The sequence below is a fragment of the Rhinolophus hipposideros genome (assembly GCF_964194185.1).
Source record: "Rhinolophus hipposideros genome assembly, chromosome: 10".
Classification (NCBI taxonomy): Eukaryota; Metazoa; Chordata; class Mammalia; order Chiroptera; family Rhinolophidae; genus Rhinolophus; species Rhinolophus hipposideros.
In genome coordinates, this window is record NC_138056.1 from 11,094,271 (window position 1) to 11,109,093 (window position 14,823).

The 14,823-nt window shown below is 44.3% G+C and overlaps 2 protein-coding genes across 6 annotated transcripts; one reads left to right on the top strand and one right to left on the bottom strand.

Moving 5' to 3' along the window:
- Window positions 1-110: 110 nt before the first annotated feature.
- Window positions 111-8,590, bottom strand: TMX2 (thioredoxin related transmembrane protein 2; the record flags this gene model as incomplete). Of its 4 annotated transcripts, none has more annotated exons than XM_081064643.1 (8): window positions 8,228-8,587; window positions 2,988-3,048; window positions 2,668-2,781; window positions 2,320-2,396; window positions 1,973-2,079; window positions 1,726-1,791; window positions 1,505-1,634; window positions 111-969 (listed from the first exon to the last, which is right to left on the bottom strand). In XM_081064643.1, the coding sequence occupies exons 1-8, from the start codon at window positions 8,492-8,494 to the stop codon at window positions 823-825; spliced, it is 969 nt and encodes a 322-aa protein (XP_080920769.1). In that variant the 5' UTR covers window positions 8,495-8,587. The 4 variants fall into 4 exon arrangements, with proteins under 4 accessions (XP_080920769.1, XP_080920771.1, XP_080920770.1 ...); XM_081064645.1 differs by having other exon boundaries at window positions 7,655-8,453; XM_081064644.1 differs by lacking the exon at window positions 2,668-2,781 and having other exon boundaries at window positions 8,228-8,590.
- MED19 (mediator complex subunit 19) lies at window positions 7,886-14,776 on the top strand (the record flags this gene model as incomplete). 2 transcript variants are annotated; one of them, XM_081064672.1, is made up of 6 exons in its annotated part: window positions 7,886-8,100; window positions 8,626-9,081; window positions 12,859-13,115; window positions 13,282-13,378; window positions 13,694-13,788; window positions 13,962-14,776. In XM_081064672.1, the coding sequence occupies 5 exons, from the start codon at window positions 8,814-8,816 to the stop codon at window positions 14,028-14,030; spliced, it is 786 nt and encodes a 261-aa protein (XP_080920798.1). In that variant the 3' UTR covers window positions 14,031-14,776. The 2 variants fall into 2 exon arrangements, with proteins under 2 accessions (XP_080920798.1, XP_080920799.1); XM_081064673.1 differs by lacking the exon at window positions 8,626-9,081 and having other exon boundaries at window positions 7,971-8,100.
- Window positions 14,777-14,823: the final 47 nt, after the last annotated feature.

Consider the following 14,823-nt stretch of genomic DNA (forward strand, 5'->3'; position numbering starts at 1 on the left):
TGCCTGGCGTTTGGTGAAACTAATCAGAATGGTCTTTGACGTGAAAGAGGAAGTAAGCAATTCCTCTGCAGTTGCCTGGTTTTGTAACACGCAAGGATAAAGAAGCAATCAAAAGGAAATCCCAGTCTCTTTATTATGGAAAACCATCAACTAACTGGGTGTGGGAGAATAGCTAGGAGAGTAAGTGAAACCCCAATCCTGTCCAGGGGCTTTCTTCTCCAGGCCCATCACACCAAAGGAAGGTCTCAAACCTCTATTCCCCTTCCTCCCAATCTCCATAAATACATTATTCAAAGCTATACTCATAAGAAAACTCTGTGATTAAAGTTTTCTCCTTGGGGCCAGTTACGAGCTTAGGTTTGTATTTTCTACTGAAGGCCACAGACCGAGACAGAAAGGCCTACAGCAGTAAGGGTCCTTGGAAAAATCGTAGCATTGACTATACATACCCTGGCATCTTATATTAGGGTGTAAGTAGTCTGTGTATGTCCACTAAGGAATAATGAAACCACAGGCGGTGGAGATGTGTGTTGGGCAGCACTTGACACTGATGCAAGCTTGGAGGGAAAGCATTTCCTACTCCATCACGTGAGCTCTCTCTCTCCAGTGGAATAGCTGGCCACTGCAGTGGAGGCCTTCCTGGAGGGTACCTGTCAATTCTCTGGATGCTTCTTTAAATCAGAAGCAGCATCCTGCCCCACCCAGGCCAAACAGGGAAAACATAAATAAAAGGTGGAGGCCTCAGGCAAGGCTTGTGGTTCCAGAAGGAGCAGGGCCTCAAAGGTGCCAGGAATTGACCAAGGCACTGACAAGGCAAGGAACCTATTTGTCCTTCTTGCTTTCCCCATCTGGCACTGCTGTGGGGGTTAAGGCCACAGGCTGCTCCTCAGGAATATTATCTCCAGCTTTGGATAGCTTCTTGGCCCGTTGATACAGCTCATTCAAGCTGAATTCTCGGATTACGTTCTCCTGCACAAAAGAGATGCATACATCAGGGTTCAGGTTAGAAGGGAGACTTCAGACCTGGGAAGTAGGAAGTATTTAGACGCAGTTTAGGAAAGGAAGAAGCAAAAGACAGAAATCTACTCTAACTAAATCTCTTTTTTGGGTACCTGGAAAAGTCAACTAATATTTAAGTACCTATTATGTGCAAGTCACTGTGAGCATACAATCTAACGTAATGTGCAAAACAACCCTGTGAGTCCAGTGTTACTGTCTCCAATTTATTGCCAAGGAACCTTAAGGCCTACAGACTGTAGGTACAAAGGCCTTTGAGACAGAATCTTAATTTGTAATTGTTTTCCCAGTGCTCGCAGGTCTAGCACATGGTAGAAGCATAATATAAATTTGCTGAGTGAATTCGTGAAAGAGGTCTAATAACTAGTCCACACTCTCAAAGCTTGTGGGCAAATGGCACAGCTAGGAATCAAACCCAGGGTGGGCTCCAAAGATCACCCACTGTTCCACACCCTTCTCCAAACCACTTGTCCACTCTTTCCTGTACCTCAGAGAAAGTCCAAGAGACAGCTCGTCCTTTCTTGTCAATCTGTGGCCGCCGCATGACCTCCTTGCCTCCTTGGAACAGGATCAGGGTAGGAAGCTGCTTGGTGAGAGGTGATGTGCTCACTTTGTACCTACAGGACCCAGAAAGTACCTGTATATGCATCTATATACACCATTCCAAGTGATTCCCTGCTTAGACCCTCTGCCTAGGCTCTTACATACCGTGTACTAACATCAGTGTAGCGTCCAACGTCCACCTTCCCAAAATTTAGCCCTGTACAGTTGTACCTAAGAATATATGATTTAACACAGTGAAAGAAGAGAGAATGGATCAAGGGAAGAGGAAGTACAGATATTGGATGGGGTGGGGGGATGCCTTTGGTTGCAGTGTGCAAAAATCAAGGTCAAAAAACCGTAAGGGAAGGGATGACATCTCAATTTCCATCCTCCCTCCCTTTGCACTACTCACTTGAGGGAGAGGTCCGCATAGATTGGAGCAAATGATTGGCAGTCATTAGACCAATTGGCAAAGAACTCCACAATCCAAGTGACCCTCTTGTCCCGCTCCAGCTCTTCCTGCCACACACAAAGAAGAAACAATGAACTTGGATCACACAGGCTCCTGGTAAGGTCCAGCCCTTAGCGTCTAACTCCTCATCCTGGCTTCCCCTCTCCACGTTCCCTAGCTCCCACAATGAACCACAGTGCCCTTGACTTCCATTCTGAAGCACTGCTGCTCCTCCCAGTGAGTAGGGAGCATAACTATAAAATGACCCACACGGGACGCGCAAAACAGCAGGGCGGACGAGCACTCACATCGATGGTTTTATCATTGAAGTACTTGATGTACTCAGGGCCCATGTACAGAGGAGGTTTGCACGTCATCAGGAACACTAAACAGAAAAAAGATGTTGAAGGAAACATACAAGGCCTCAGGGAGGGGATTTATTTTCAAACCAATTCAAAGATTTCAAGCACCAAAGAACATACTTTATGGACATACACACAGACCACAGACACATTCCCTTCCTGTTAGTTTCCGTAGATTCTTATCGTCTGAGCCACACATATAATTACTTAGGTACAAGTTATGGAAGAAGCGGATGGAGAAACTGGCTGCGGGTTAGGGTTTGGTCCCCACAACCCAGTCTCGTAGCACCTTACCTATGCAGAGTGTGATGTAAAGCAGGCCCATGCGAATATCCAGGCGGAAGAAAAGAATTGCATTGGCCACCTTACTAAACATGAAGATGTTGCCTATATGCTGCTCCACGGTGACTGAAACACAAAGATGTCACAGGTCAGGCGGACCTGCATGCTCCTAGGACCCATTTTTTTGTCCCTTTTCCTTGAGTGCTTTGAAATGGGAGACGGGGAGGGGGATAAAAACCTAAGATGGAATTCAGCCTTGGCATGGAATGAGGGACGAGTCCTAACATGAAGGGAAGTGCCTCTGGGGCTGCCGAGCAGCGGGCTGAACTCACTGGATCTGCGGTTCTTCATCATCACAATGGCGCTGAGAAACATCAGGATCTCCACTTCTCTCTGCAACAAAACCAAAGGGACAGGAATGCCATCAAAGAGACGATCTGGGTGGAAAAGGGAGCCAAGTACGGAATAAACACCAACAGAGATGCAAACCAGGAATGGTGAAAATAAAGATGTAACTGGAGTCAGCTAAGGCAGATGGGGAAAACACCAGGCAGAAGACCTAGGTTCAGGCTCTACCCGTCACAAGCTGGCTGGTGCCTTTTAGCAAATCACTTAACCACTGAGCTTTGGTTTCCTTGACTGAAGAATAGCTATTTCAAAATGCTATTGTGAAGATTAAGTGATAATGAGCATGAAAGAGTTATGTCAAGTATGATATGGTATAAAAATGTGATATTAGGGCCGGCCGGGTGGCGCAGGCGGTTAGAGCTCCGTGCTCCTAACTCCGAGGGCTGCCGGTTCGATTCCCACATGGGCCAGTGGGCTCTCAACCAAAAAAAAAAAAAAAAAAAAAAAATGTGATATTACAACCAACTCAGTCTGACCTTGGTAAGGTAAAACTTTTCCAAAGAAACTTTCTCAGTAAGATTCCATTAATACAATATATGGTTATTCCATTTGCTTGGTTTTGTTTAAATCATTCTTCTCCACCCAATATTCAGTGATAATCCACACATCTTTGCTATAATTTGAGAGGTTAAGGAGGCCTTTTAATAGCTCTCAAAGGCCCTTTTCAGTACCCTTGGCTTATGTTCTTTCTCACATTCTAGAATGTAAGCTCCATTGGAGCAAAGTGAGACAGACAATCAACATGACAAAGAAACAAGATAATTTTAAAGAGTAAAGACTGCAATGAGGAATAACAAGGGCCGTGTGCGAGAAAGCGTGGGAGGAGGGCGACTATGGATGGGATGGTCTGAGGTCTTCCACAGCTGTTTATAATACAGGGGCCCAAAGCATTACTTCAGACAGAACCAATCAACTCGGATTTATAGCTAGGAGTCAGCGACGTAGGTTTTTAGCCTCAATCTCCAACAAAAAGTTGACAGGATTTACAAATGGAAATGTACAGTGAGGATTAGAGAAGATGCAGACCTTTCTAAACATTACACCTGAGCAGAAATCAGAAAGCATTTTCACAAATGAAATTGATTTAGCATTGAGACTTACAATTGTGGAAAGGTGAATTTAAAAGGGGAACTGGTTAATCAGGAGGCCAAAGATAGGACTAAAAGGAATGTTCTCTAAAGACATAGAATGGGTCCATGGTGAATACTGGCTGTGTATATTCCAAACCTAATTATTTCCTTTTCTTCCTAGGCATACTGCAGCTACACTCTCTGTCTCTGCATCTAGGTAGAACTGTGATTAGCACTCCTGAATGGAATGTGAGTGGAAGTGATGACACTTCTGCACCCAGTCAGTAAGAAAAGGTGTGTCTCTGCATTCCAGCTTTCTTTCTTCATATTCTGGCTGGATGATACAGGGATGACCTAAGGCCATAGGTTGAAGACAGTATGAGACTGGGTTCCAGAATAACTGTATGAAGCAGAGCCCCTTTGGTTGTTCTGCTTGTTTGTTCGTTGCTTTAAAACTTTTTAAAAGGAAATTTCCAAACATACACTAGACAGGATACTGAAGGGTAGCAGACTATGCCACCCCAAAATATGCCACTTTAATAAAAGGATTATTTTTAGCCTGAAGATAATCGAAAAGTAGATACAAGAAAAGCTCCCTGTTCTTCCCCCTTTTTGTCTAAAAGCAGGGCATAAATTTTCAAAGGTGTCCCTCCAACGCTCTCTACCAGAAAAAAGTTAGTCAAGAAATATAACTTTAAACCCTATCAGCCAGAAGATAGCATCAGAGGCATCTGTATAACAAGCTAGCCTTTATCTACCATTAGTTTACCTTCCCAGAGCTTGCTGCCCTTGGAAGCTTAAAACTGCGTTCCTTTGTCCAATCACTCCTCCACATTTATTTTCCTTTGTTGAAGATGCTATATATGCCAGAGTAGTAAGCCACCTCTTTGAGTCACTTATTTCTCCCTGGGTATCTCACATGTGTATGAGGTGTGACAATTAAGTTTGTGAACTTGTTGCAATGATGTTGCTAACCATTGTTGATATCAGAGGGATTATTAATTATGAATTTGTACCAACTGGACAGTTAACCAAGTTTACTACTCGGAAGTGCTGAAAAGCGTGTGTGAAAAAGTTACGTGACCTGAACTTTTCACCAATAATTCATGGATCTTGCATCACGACAATGCACCAGCTCACACAGCACTGTCTGTGAGGGAGTTTTCAGCCAGTAAACAAATAACTGTATAGGAACACCCTCCCTACTCACATGATCTGGTCCCCGGTGACTTCTTTCTTTACCAGATGATAAAAGAAATATTGAAAGGAAGACATTTTGATGCCATTCAGGGCATCAAGGTTAATACAACAGCTCGATGGCCATTCCAGAAAAAGTTCCAAAATTGCTTTGAAGGGTGGACTAGGTGCTGGCGTCGGTGCACAGCTTCCCAAGGGGAGTACTTCAAAAGTGACCGTAGTGATATTCAGCAATGAGGTATGTAGCACTTTTTCTAGGATGAGTTTGCGAACTTTATTGTCTGACCTTATACATGAGACTTCTGTGTCTTTGTCTTTTATTACAGCGGTCTTAGCCAAGACCTCAGAAGGATAGAGGGAAATTATTTTTCCTCCTCTACGATACTTTAATGAACCTCTATTACTCAGCTTCAACAGTAACATTTTGCCAAAATGCTTCCATTTCGTTTATGCTAGCCACTTCTTTTGCTGGAGAAACTAAACGCAAATTCCAACTATATCATTTCACCTGTAAATACTTCAGTGTGTTTCTCACAGATATGGATCTTTTTTTTACAAACCAAAATACCATTATCATACCTAACACAATTAATAATTCCTTAATGTCATCTAATACTTGGTCCTTATTCAAATGATCCCAGTTACCTCAAATTGTCTTTGTACAGTTGTTTGTTTAAATCAGGAACAAGCAAGCAAGATGCACACATTACTTTTGGCTGATTAAGGTCTTCCTTAATCTCTAAAGGATAACTGCTTTTCCTTTTTACCCCAAGCTAGTTATTTGTTGAAGAAACTGAGTCAGTTGTACTGTCAGCTTTCCCACTTTCTGGATTTGGCTGCTTGCACACTTATGTATTTGTTCTGATGATGATCTATCTCCCATATTTCTTGTAAAGTGGCAGTGAAACCTAGAGGTTTGAATACAATAAAACCCAAATCTTTTGCCAAAAATACATCGTAGGTGGTGCTAGATACTCTCTATTCCATCCCTTCAGAGGACATATCAACCCTCCGTATGATGGTGTCAGCATCCACAGATGATCGTTGCCTAGATTTATTATTTCATTAGGGTTTGCTAAACGATTTTTAAATTCGATCATTTCTTGTGTATTTATTAGCTCAAATTCTCCTGTTAAGATACCAACATTCCCTTATTAATTATATGGTTATGTTGAGATAGTATACAAGAAAAGCAAAATGCTTGATTTTTTCCTTTTATTTTAAGAAAATAAACTTTTATTCTGTTAAGCCACTGAAAATTTGAGGTTTACCTGTTATTGCTAACATTATTTACTCTAATATCCCAACTTCCCAATCACCAAGGTGATTCAGTAAAGCACAGATTTTCCAGGAAAACACTGGCTATCAACCCTAAGTAGAGATGCTCCACGACTCACGATGAACCCGATAAATCTATCATTAACGTTGAAAATATCATAAGTTGAATGTATTTAATACTACACAATAGAATATTGGTTGTTCACCCTCTCGATGGCATGGGTAACTGGGAGCTATGGCTCAATGCCACTGGCCAGAATCACGACAGAGTATCATAACACATATTGCTAGCCTAGAAAAGGATCACAATTCAAAACTTGAAGCACGGTTTCTACTGAATGTGTATCACTTTCACACCACTCTAAAGTTGAAAAATCGTAAGTCAAGGACCATCTGTAGTTAAAAAAAGAATTGTACCAGAGTAGTAACAAAATACAAAACCTTCCAGTATTTTGCATACTAGACAAGAGTACACGAGAAATTAATTATATAAAATGTCCTTACACTTATTGAAATCTGTATGTGTGTGTGTGTGTATAGTTTTTTTCCCTTGCTTTTTTTAAGAGAATGTTTATCAGTTTATTTGAGCCCAAACTGTGTGACAACTGCTGGGAAGCCAGACCTTAAATGCGCCCTGCATGTATGTCTTAAGCCCCACTTTGGTTAGTGGTATATAACATCAGATGAAAACAAGAATCTTTTGCAGTAGCGTGGCTACCCTTGAGCTAATTAATAATACTGTCGGGGAAAGGGCAGAGGAAGTATGAAAGAGTAAACAAGGGATGGAGGATAAAAGCAAGGGAGTGAGTTCTGGTCAAGTTCAAGGCTCACTGTTGCGGGGAGGAATGGAAAAAAGGCAGAAAGCTCAGAGTGGCCCTCCTTCCTCAGAACACAGGAGCCGCCATACGGCAGAGGGCGTAGAGCTTCAGTTCGTTTGCCTAAGCGGTCCCTTCATTCCCACTCAGGAAGCACAGCAGGAGGCTTGAGGCCGGTTTCCTTAGGCTGTTTTACAAGTCCTTTTCGATAAGCCTAGCAAGTTTACTCACTTTGGCACCCTCGGGAGGCACCCCAGTGCCTAGCAGACGGCACTCGTTCAGGAAACGTGAACTGGGTGGTAAGCGTGTGCAGGTACCACGGCCGGAAGAGAGGCTCCCAGTCCCAGTCACCCGCTCGTTGTGCGACCTAGGGCAAGTCTCCTCATCACGCAGAAATCACTTCTTCACCGACAAAACGGAACTGCTACGACTTGCCTTGTTTATCTACCCGGCCCCTTAAGCGGCTGTACGTGTGAGCAGCACCGTAAAAGGCTGTACACAGGTGTGTGGAGTTTGGGTCGTGCTGCTGACGAGTACGAATGGTAAGATGGAAAACACCCTGGACTCGAGGGTCAGAAGGCGCAGGCTGTTGTGCAGGCTAACCTGCTGTTTTCCCATCGTGACTAAACACGAAGGGATTAAGACTCGAGGACGGCCCAGGCCCCGCGCTCTTCGTGGTAAGTCGGCTAGAGTTTCAAAACCTCAGGGGTGAGTTCTCAAAAACGGGAACTTCGGGGCCCCTGGATGCAATAGCGAGGGAAAGGACAGTCAAGGTCGCGGGGTCCTAAGGTGGGGGTCGCTCACCCAGTCAAAGTCACACGGGTTGCCATCTTCGCGTTGCGTGGGGAGAGTGTGGCAGAGCGGGGGCAGCTTCCTCACGAGTAGGAAGGCAGCAGAGAGCAGGGCAGACAGAAGGTAGTAAGGTCGGGCCAGCCATCGTGAAAGTCGCGGCACCGAATACACCAGAGCAATTAAAGGTGCCAGGACCGCCATCTTCCTGGCCCCGGGGCGCTCGCCGCTCTTCAGGGTCGATAAGTCTGGCCCCGCCTCTCCCACCATTGAGACTTCCATTGGGCCTAGTCTCGGATGCACCGCCTCCGGACCCGGAAGTGTATCTATGATTGGCCACTACAGTAGGGAGGAACTGAAAAACGGGTTTCATACTTTATTGGCCAACCTAACTGTCGTTTTTTCCACCTAAGTCATTTTATTGGATATGTGACTGTGACGAGCGGAAACAACAGAGAAATTAATAGGGTTAGATAGCACTTCCTGAACGTGCTCAGAAAGCGACGGAAGTAGTTGCCGGAAAAAGTAGGCGGGCCCTAAGACATCCAATGATAAGCAGCTCACGGAGGAAGAGGGCGGTACACCGTGAAAAGATTGTCCAATGAAAATCACTAGCGCCAGACACCCGGACAGCGCCGGAGTAGAGGGGAAGATGGAGAATTTCACGGCGCTGTTCGGAGCTCAAGCTGACCCACCCCCGCCTCCAACCGCACTCGGCTTCGGACCAGGAAAACCTCCACCCCCGCCTCCCCCTCCTCCAGGCGGGGGACCCGGCACGGCTCCGCCCTCCACCACGGTCACGGCCCCTCCCGGCGCCGACAAGTCAGCAGCTGGTTGTGGTCCCTTCTACCTAATGAGGGAACTGCCAGGTGAGTACTAGCCTGGCCGTAGCCAGCCAATCAGAGCCTAAGGAGGGGGTGATGGGCGTGGGTCTTAGCCGGCCGGCGGAGGTGCAAGGTAACCTAGGCAACGCGTGTACGGACCTTGGAGCTCTTACACGCGAAAGGCCTCTGAGAATTCGCAACCAAAGGGATGACGTGAGTCTTGGGATGGATTAAAGACGGAAAGAGAATGCACCTCCGTAACCATTTTTCACGGTATATCCGTTCGTTGTCCCTGACACTGGTTTATTATGGTTCCCTAAAAATTATCCAGAGTTTGAGTTTGGAACTCGAGAGTCCCGATTCATCATCACTGTGGTCCTGAGGTTTTCACATCTGTCACCGATTTGCTGTTGATTTGGAGCATGTTACCCCCAGGGTCTCAGCATTTCTTCATCTGTTTGAAGAAGTGACAGAATTAAATCAGATTCTTTCAGAAAGTTACTTTGTTGAGCGTTTGCTGTGTACCACTGTTCTAAATGCTGAAGACTCGGCTGTGAACAAGACTGACGGCATCCTTGCTTTTTTTGGAGTCTACATTTCAGTGGGAAAACGCAGAGTAAACCAGATTAATAGCAGACAGTGGTTAGTGCTCCACAGGAAAAACAATACATGGTAAAGAATTGAGGGGACACAACTGCTTTAGCTAGAGTGATCAGAGAAGCCCGCGCTGAGCAGGTACCATGTGAGCTGAACTGTAAGCATAGAAAAAGAGCCAGCTATGTGCGAGTGAGAGGGATAATAATAAATCCAAGAAATGAAATCAGAAGCCCTGACATGAGAAAAGGCTTGGAAGGGACCAGTGACATGAACAGGGAAAGAGTGATGGAAGATACAGGTGGGAGAGGCAGGCAGAGGCCTTTATAAAGCATTTAGATTTTAAGTTCAGGGGGAATCCATTTTAACACAGGATGGTGACATAGTCTAACGTATTTTTAATCATTCAAGCAGCTGCATAAAGAATGAAATGTGAGGAAATCAGTCAGAAGTCACTGCTTAGTAGTCCAGGAAAGAGATCGTGGTTTGGACTAAATGATAGCAGTAGAGGACACAAGTGAATGGGTACAAGGTAAGTTAGAGCTGACAGGAATGAAGGACAGAATATAAAAATAAGGAGGCGAGGGGTTAAGGATGACTTGTAAATACTTGGCCTGAATACTTGAGCGGATGGTAGTGTGGAGACCAGGAAGGGACAAGTTTGAAGAGGGGAAGTCAGGAGTCACTCTGAACAAGGCTCCAAGCTGCCTTTCAGTTAATCCCAAGTCCTACTGCTACATCACGAGTGGAGGGAAATAATAATGAATATAATACATAGAATAGCCCCTTGAAGTGGGCATTGTTATCTTCACTTTATAGTTTAAAAAACAAGTGTAAAGAGGTCGACTTTCCTTTGGTTGGTTGGTGGTTGATGTCTACCAGCAGTTTCTTCATCCTTACCAGTTCCGATTGTATCTCAGTTGACAGATGTTGAATAGATATTCTGGACAAACGCTGGGCGTGTAGAAAGGTGGGGCATGTGGTGAGAAGGGAAGAGAGATTAAAGCTTATGTTATGGGGGCGGGGGGTCCACAGTGTGAGGGATATAAAGGATGAATGTCTAAGTATTACCTTGTCTTGTACACCTGAAACTAATAAAAAAAAAGAAGATTATGTTACTTAGGGATGCATATTATGTGGTTTAAGGACAGTGACCATATTTCTTGTCAAGGCCAATCTCATTACTTTGGGGTCATGCCTCACATAGGGCATCTATTAAGAACTACATGATAGTTTTCAAAATGTGTTCCTTAGTATCCAAAATAACAGCAAGAAGCGTGGCCAGTTAGCTCAGTTGTTTAGAGGGTGGTCTTGGTAGCACCAAGGTTGCCAGTTTGATCCCCACATGGGTCACTGTGAGCTGTGCCCTCCTTAAAAAAAAAGAAAAAAAAAAGATGACAGCAAGAATAAGTTGTCACTTGAGTGGACTTTGAAGAATTCATATATTGGTGAGGAATATTAGGAAGAATTTTCCTATAATTAGGTCCTAACAGAAATTTCTTAAAAGGAAAAACACCTATGAGGGTGTTTTGTTTTTCAGGAGATAATGGAGACCCATTTTGGATGGATCAAAAAGTTTGTGTAGGAGACTGATGGTTGAGTGGGCCCCAAAGCTAAGTTACAGTAGGATGTGTTTAACCATGGGTGCCAGTCAGAGGAATTGAGCTTTATCCTGAGAGTAATAGGAAACCACTGATTTTTTGAACTGAGAAGTATTGCTTCTAAAAATATCTTGAAAATGGGTGTGCCATGTATTGAAATAGAGAAACCATGAATGAAGTGAGGAAGATTCGGAGTTTAAAAAAAAATAGAATCTGCATGGAATTGACTAAGTGGAAGTTGGAAATACAAGATTAGTTTTCAGGAGAGGAGTCAGGGCTGGAGAGAGAGATTTATAAATCATCTTCACAGAACTGATAGAACGTTGGATGGACTCAGAAATAGCAAAGTGCCGTTTCAGCTGAAGCTTGAGCATAACCACCTGAAAGGAGGCGAGCTGACGGGGGGAAGCTCAGGACACTGTAATGGCAGAAGGTAGTGCCAAGCTATGAGGAAAGGCAGTGTGGCACTGAGCCTCTGCTAGTAACGGATCACTTTTCTGAGATGTTTGATATGAAAATACAGAAAAAGAATAGGGTAAGGCCTTGAGGTATGAAGGAAAAAATACCTTGATCATTTAATAGTTATTGAGCACCGAGTGTGGCTAGTTTGGGCATCAGCCTTACATGAGTGAACAAGGCATTGTCTGCCCTCAGGGCTCACAGTTCAGAACCTGAGTTTTCCCAAGTGAAGGATTATAAACAAACAACTTTTGTCATTTTACCCTTTGTGTTCATCATAACTCTAGATCAACTTGTAGGCTAGATATTCCCACCCTTGCCACTGGGATCCTTATTAAATTACTAATGAGTTTATATTCTTTGTAAAAGTCAGGTATACAATTTTTATACTGAGACTGCCTTAACATTTATATAATACTTTACATTTTTCAGTATGTTTTCATTTGAACCTTGCAAAAAAATTTAGCGCACTTAAGATAGTTATTACCACATTCCATAGATCAGAAACTGAGGCATAGAGAACATCTAGGATTAGAATTCTAGTTGCCCAGCTTCTAATTAAACATTTCTTTTTTCTAGGCAAAGCATTATACTCATTATTATGAGGAGGAATAAAGAGGGTGATAATAAGTTAGACAACAGAAGCTAGAAAAATCTCCTGGCTGTTTTTTCTGTGTAAAGGTGATCAGTGTTTGGGGGAAAAAAAAGGAAGCCATTGGGTCATATTTGGCCCTTGGCTTGGTTGTAGCTGGGCTGTGAGGTACTACTATCCTGGTCGTGTTAGGGAATATAATTTCGCACTATCCCTTTCTATGAAAAGCACTCAGATCAGTGTTTAGCACAGAGTAAGCATCATGGAAGTTATTGTGCTTAGTCCAAGGAGAGAAGTGTCTTCTTTTTTGGGTGAGAGCAGTTTCCATCTCTGCCCTATTTGGATTTTTGCCTATTTTTTCATTCCCATTCCAACCTACCCTTCTATAGTATTATATTTTTAGTTCATGTTATTTACTTTTGCTGTTATTTAAAAATAAATTTAAATTTTTTGGTAATTCTCACTTGAAGGATTCCTTATTTAGGCTAAAATATAGTCCTTTACTTTCCCTCTGGGTGACTTAACAATTTTCTACTCTTGGGACTAATATTTTATCTTCCTCCCTGTGTCCTCTAGGTAGCACCGAGTTGACAGGCAGCACCAACCTGATCACACACTACAACCTGGAACATGACTATAATAAATTTTGTGGGAAGAAAGTGAAGGAGAAGTTGAGTAACTTCCTGCCTGACCTGCCAGGGATGATTGATCTGCCTGGTTCCCATGATAACAGCAGCCTCCGTTCCCTCATCGAGAAGCCCCCTATTCTCGGTGGCTCTTTCAATCCTATCACAGGGACCATGCTGGCTGGTTTCCGCCTCCACACTGGCCCGGTGAGTCCCCTCTTGGGGAGGAAGAAGGCAAATGGGGAGGCCTGAAAGGCATGGAGGTAGTTTTTCTGTCCAAGTCTGTTCCTTCCTAATTTACTGAGCAGACAAGATGATGGGAGCAAGGGATTTCCTCACTCCACTCACCTGGACCTCCCTTTGGTTCCTTCAGTTGCCGGAGCAGTGTCGTCTGATGCACATTCAGCCTCCCAAGAAGAAGAACAAGCATAAGCACAAACAGAGCCGGACCCAGGATCCTGTCCCCCCAGGTAAGAAGCAGTTCTGTTACAAACCAGAAAACCTCCCATTCTGAATTTGGTTCAGCCTTCCTCAGTTAAAAACCCAGTTAAGTTCCTCATGGAGCCCTGGACTCCCAAATTCTCCTGAAAGAAGAAACTGATGCTGATGTCCTGGGGTCTCCTGGGCAAGTAGGAGCTTGGGGCGGGGCCTTAGCCGTGCCTTGGTAGCCTCTGGCCGTTTGAAGAGAAGCATTTGCCCCTAATTAGGGCTTTTCTGTAGTCTGCAGTCCTAGTAGGAGGGAATTTTGAGCTCTACAGGTGATAGGCGCCTAATGTCTCCTACAGAAACACCATCTGATTCGGATCACAAGAAGAAGAAAAAGAAAAAAGAAGAGGATCCTGAACGGAAAAGAAAGAAGAAAGAGAAGAAGAAAAAGAAGGTAGGGTAGAGGCCTGTTGCTGCAGCCCAGTGGGTCTCCCCATGTCTCACCCCCGTCCTACAGAGTCCATGGCCTCAGGCTGGACCAGGTCAGGTTACAGTGCTTTCCTGTACAGCCCTGGTCAGGCCAAGGCTACGGCCTAGTTGTTCTTACCCCTCCTTTGTTTTCCCTAGAACCGACACAGTCCAGACCACCCAAGTATGGGCAGCTCTCAGGCCAGCAGCAGCAGCAGCCTGCGCTGACAGGACCCCTGGACTCTGCCGGGATGACTTTTCCTACTGAGCTAAACCTGCTGACAGAAGCTGCCTCCGGGCTCTTGGACGCAGCCTTAGTAGCATCCCCTGCAGCTGGAACAGAAGGCAGCTCCTGCTGTGCTCGGTTAAGAGTAACGCGTTATGAGAGAAGGGCCATGCTTTTCTAAGGCTCAGCCCAGCTTTCTCATGGACATCTCTTCCTCTCCCAGGAAGCTTTCATCTCTTTTGTGCAGTTTGTCTGATTTAGGACTTTATCTGATTTGTTAGCGTTTTTCTTTTTTTTAAAAAAAAAAATTGCATTTATCAAACTGGCTCAAGTGTGGCTGCCTTTTTAAGAGGTAAGTAACCCTTCTATGAGAATCAGGGTTTAAGGCAAGGCTTGCTAAAATCTGAGGGGATCTGGGTCTTGTATCACATTACCTCATCAGCAGGCAGGGAAATAGCCAAAATGAGACCGGGGAATGTGGTCCAAAAGGTAGGCAGAGCTTGCTCATACCTTTCCACAGCAGCTGTGTATCACCCTGCCCATAATGTTGAGAGCCAAGCAGCTGGATGAGCTTCAGGCTACATCTGAAGGGCTGATCCAGTTAGAGCCCAACTGTATTCTAGGTCAATTGTGTGTTGAAACAATAACCAACTGAAAAACTACCCACAACCGCCAGTGTATTTCAGCAGGTTGATTCTTGGTCAAGCCTATGATTTCTTTTTGAAGTAAACATCAGGCAAGCAAAGGTAATGTTTATCTTTATAAGAACTTTTGACCTGCCTCATTCCTTAGCTG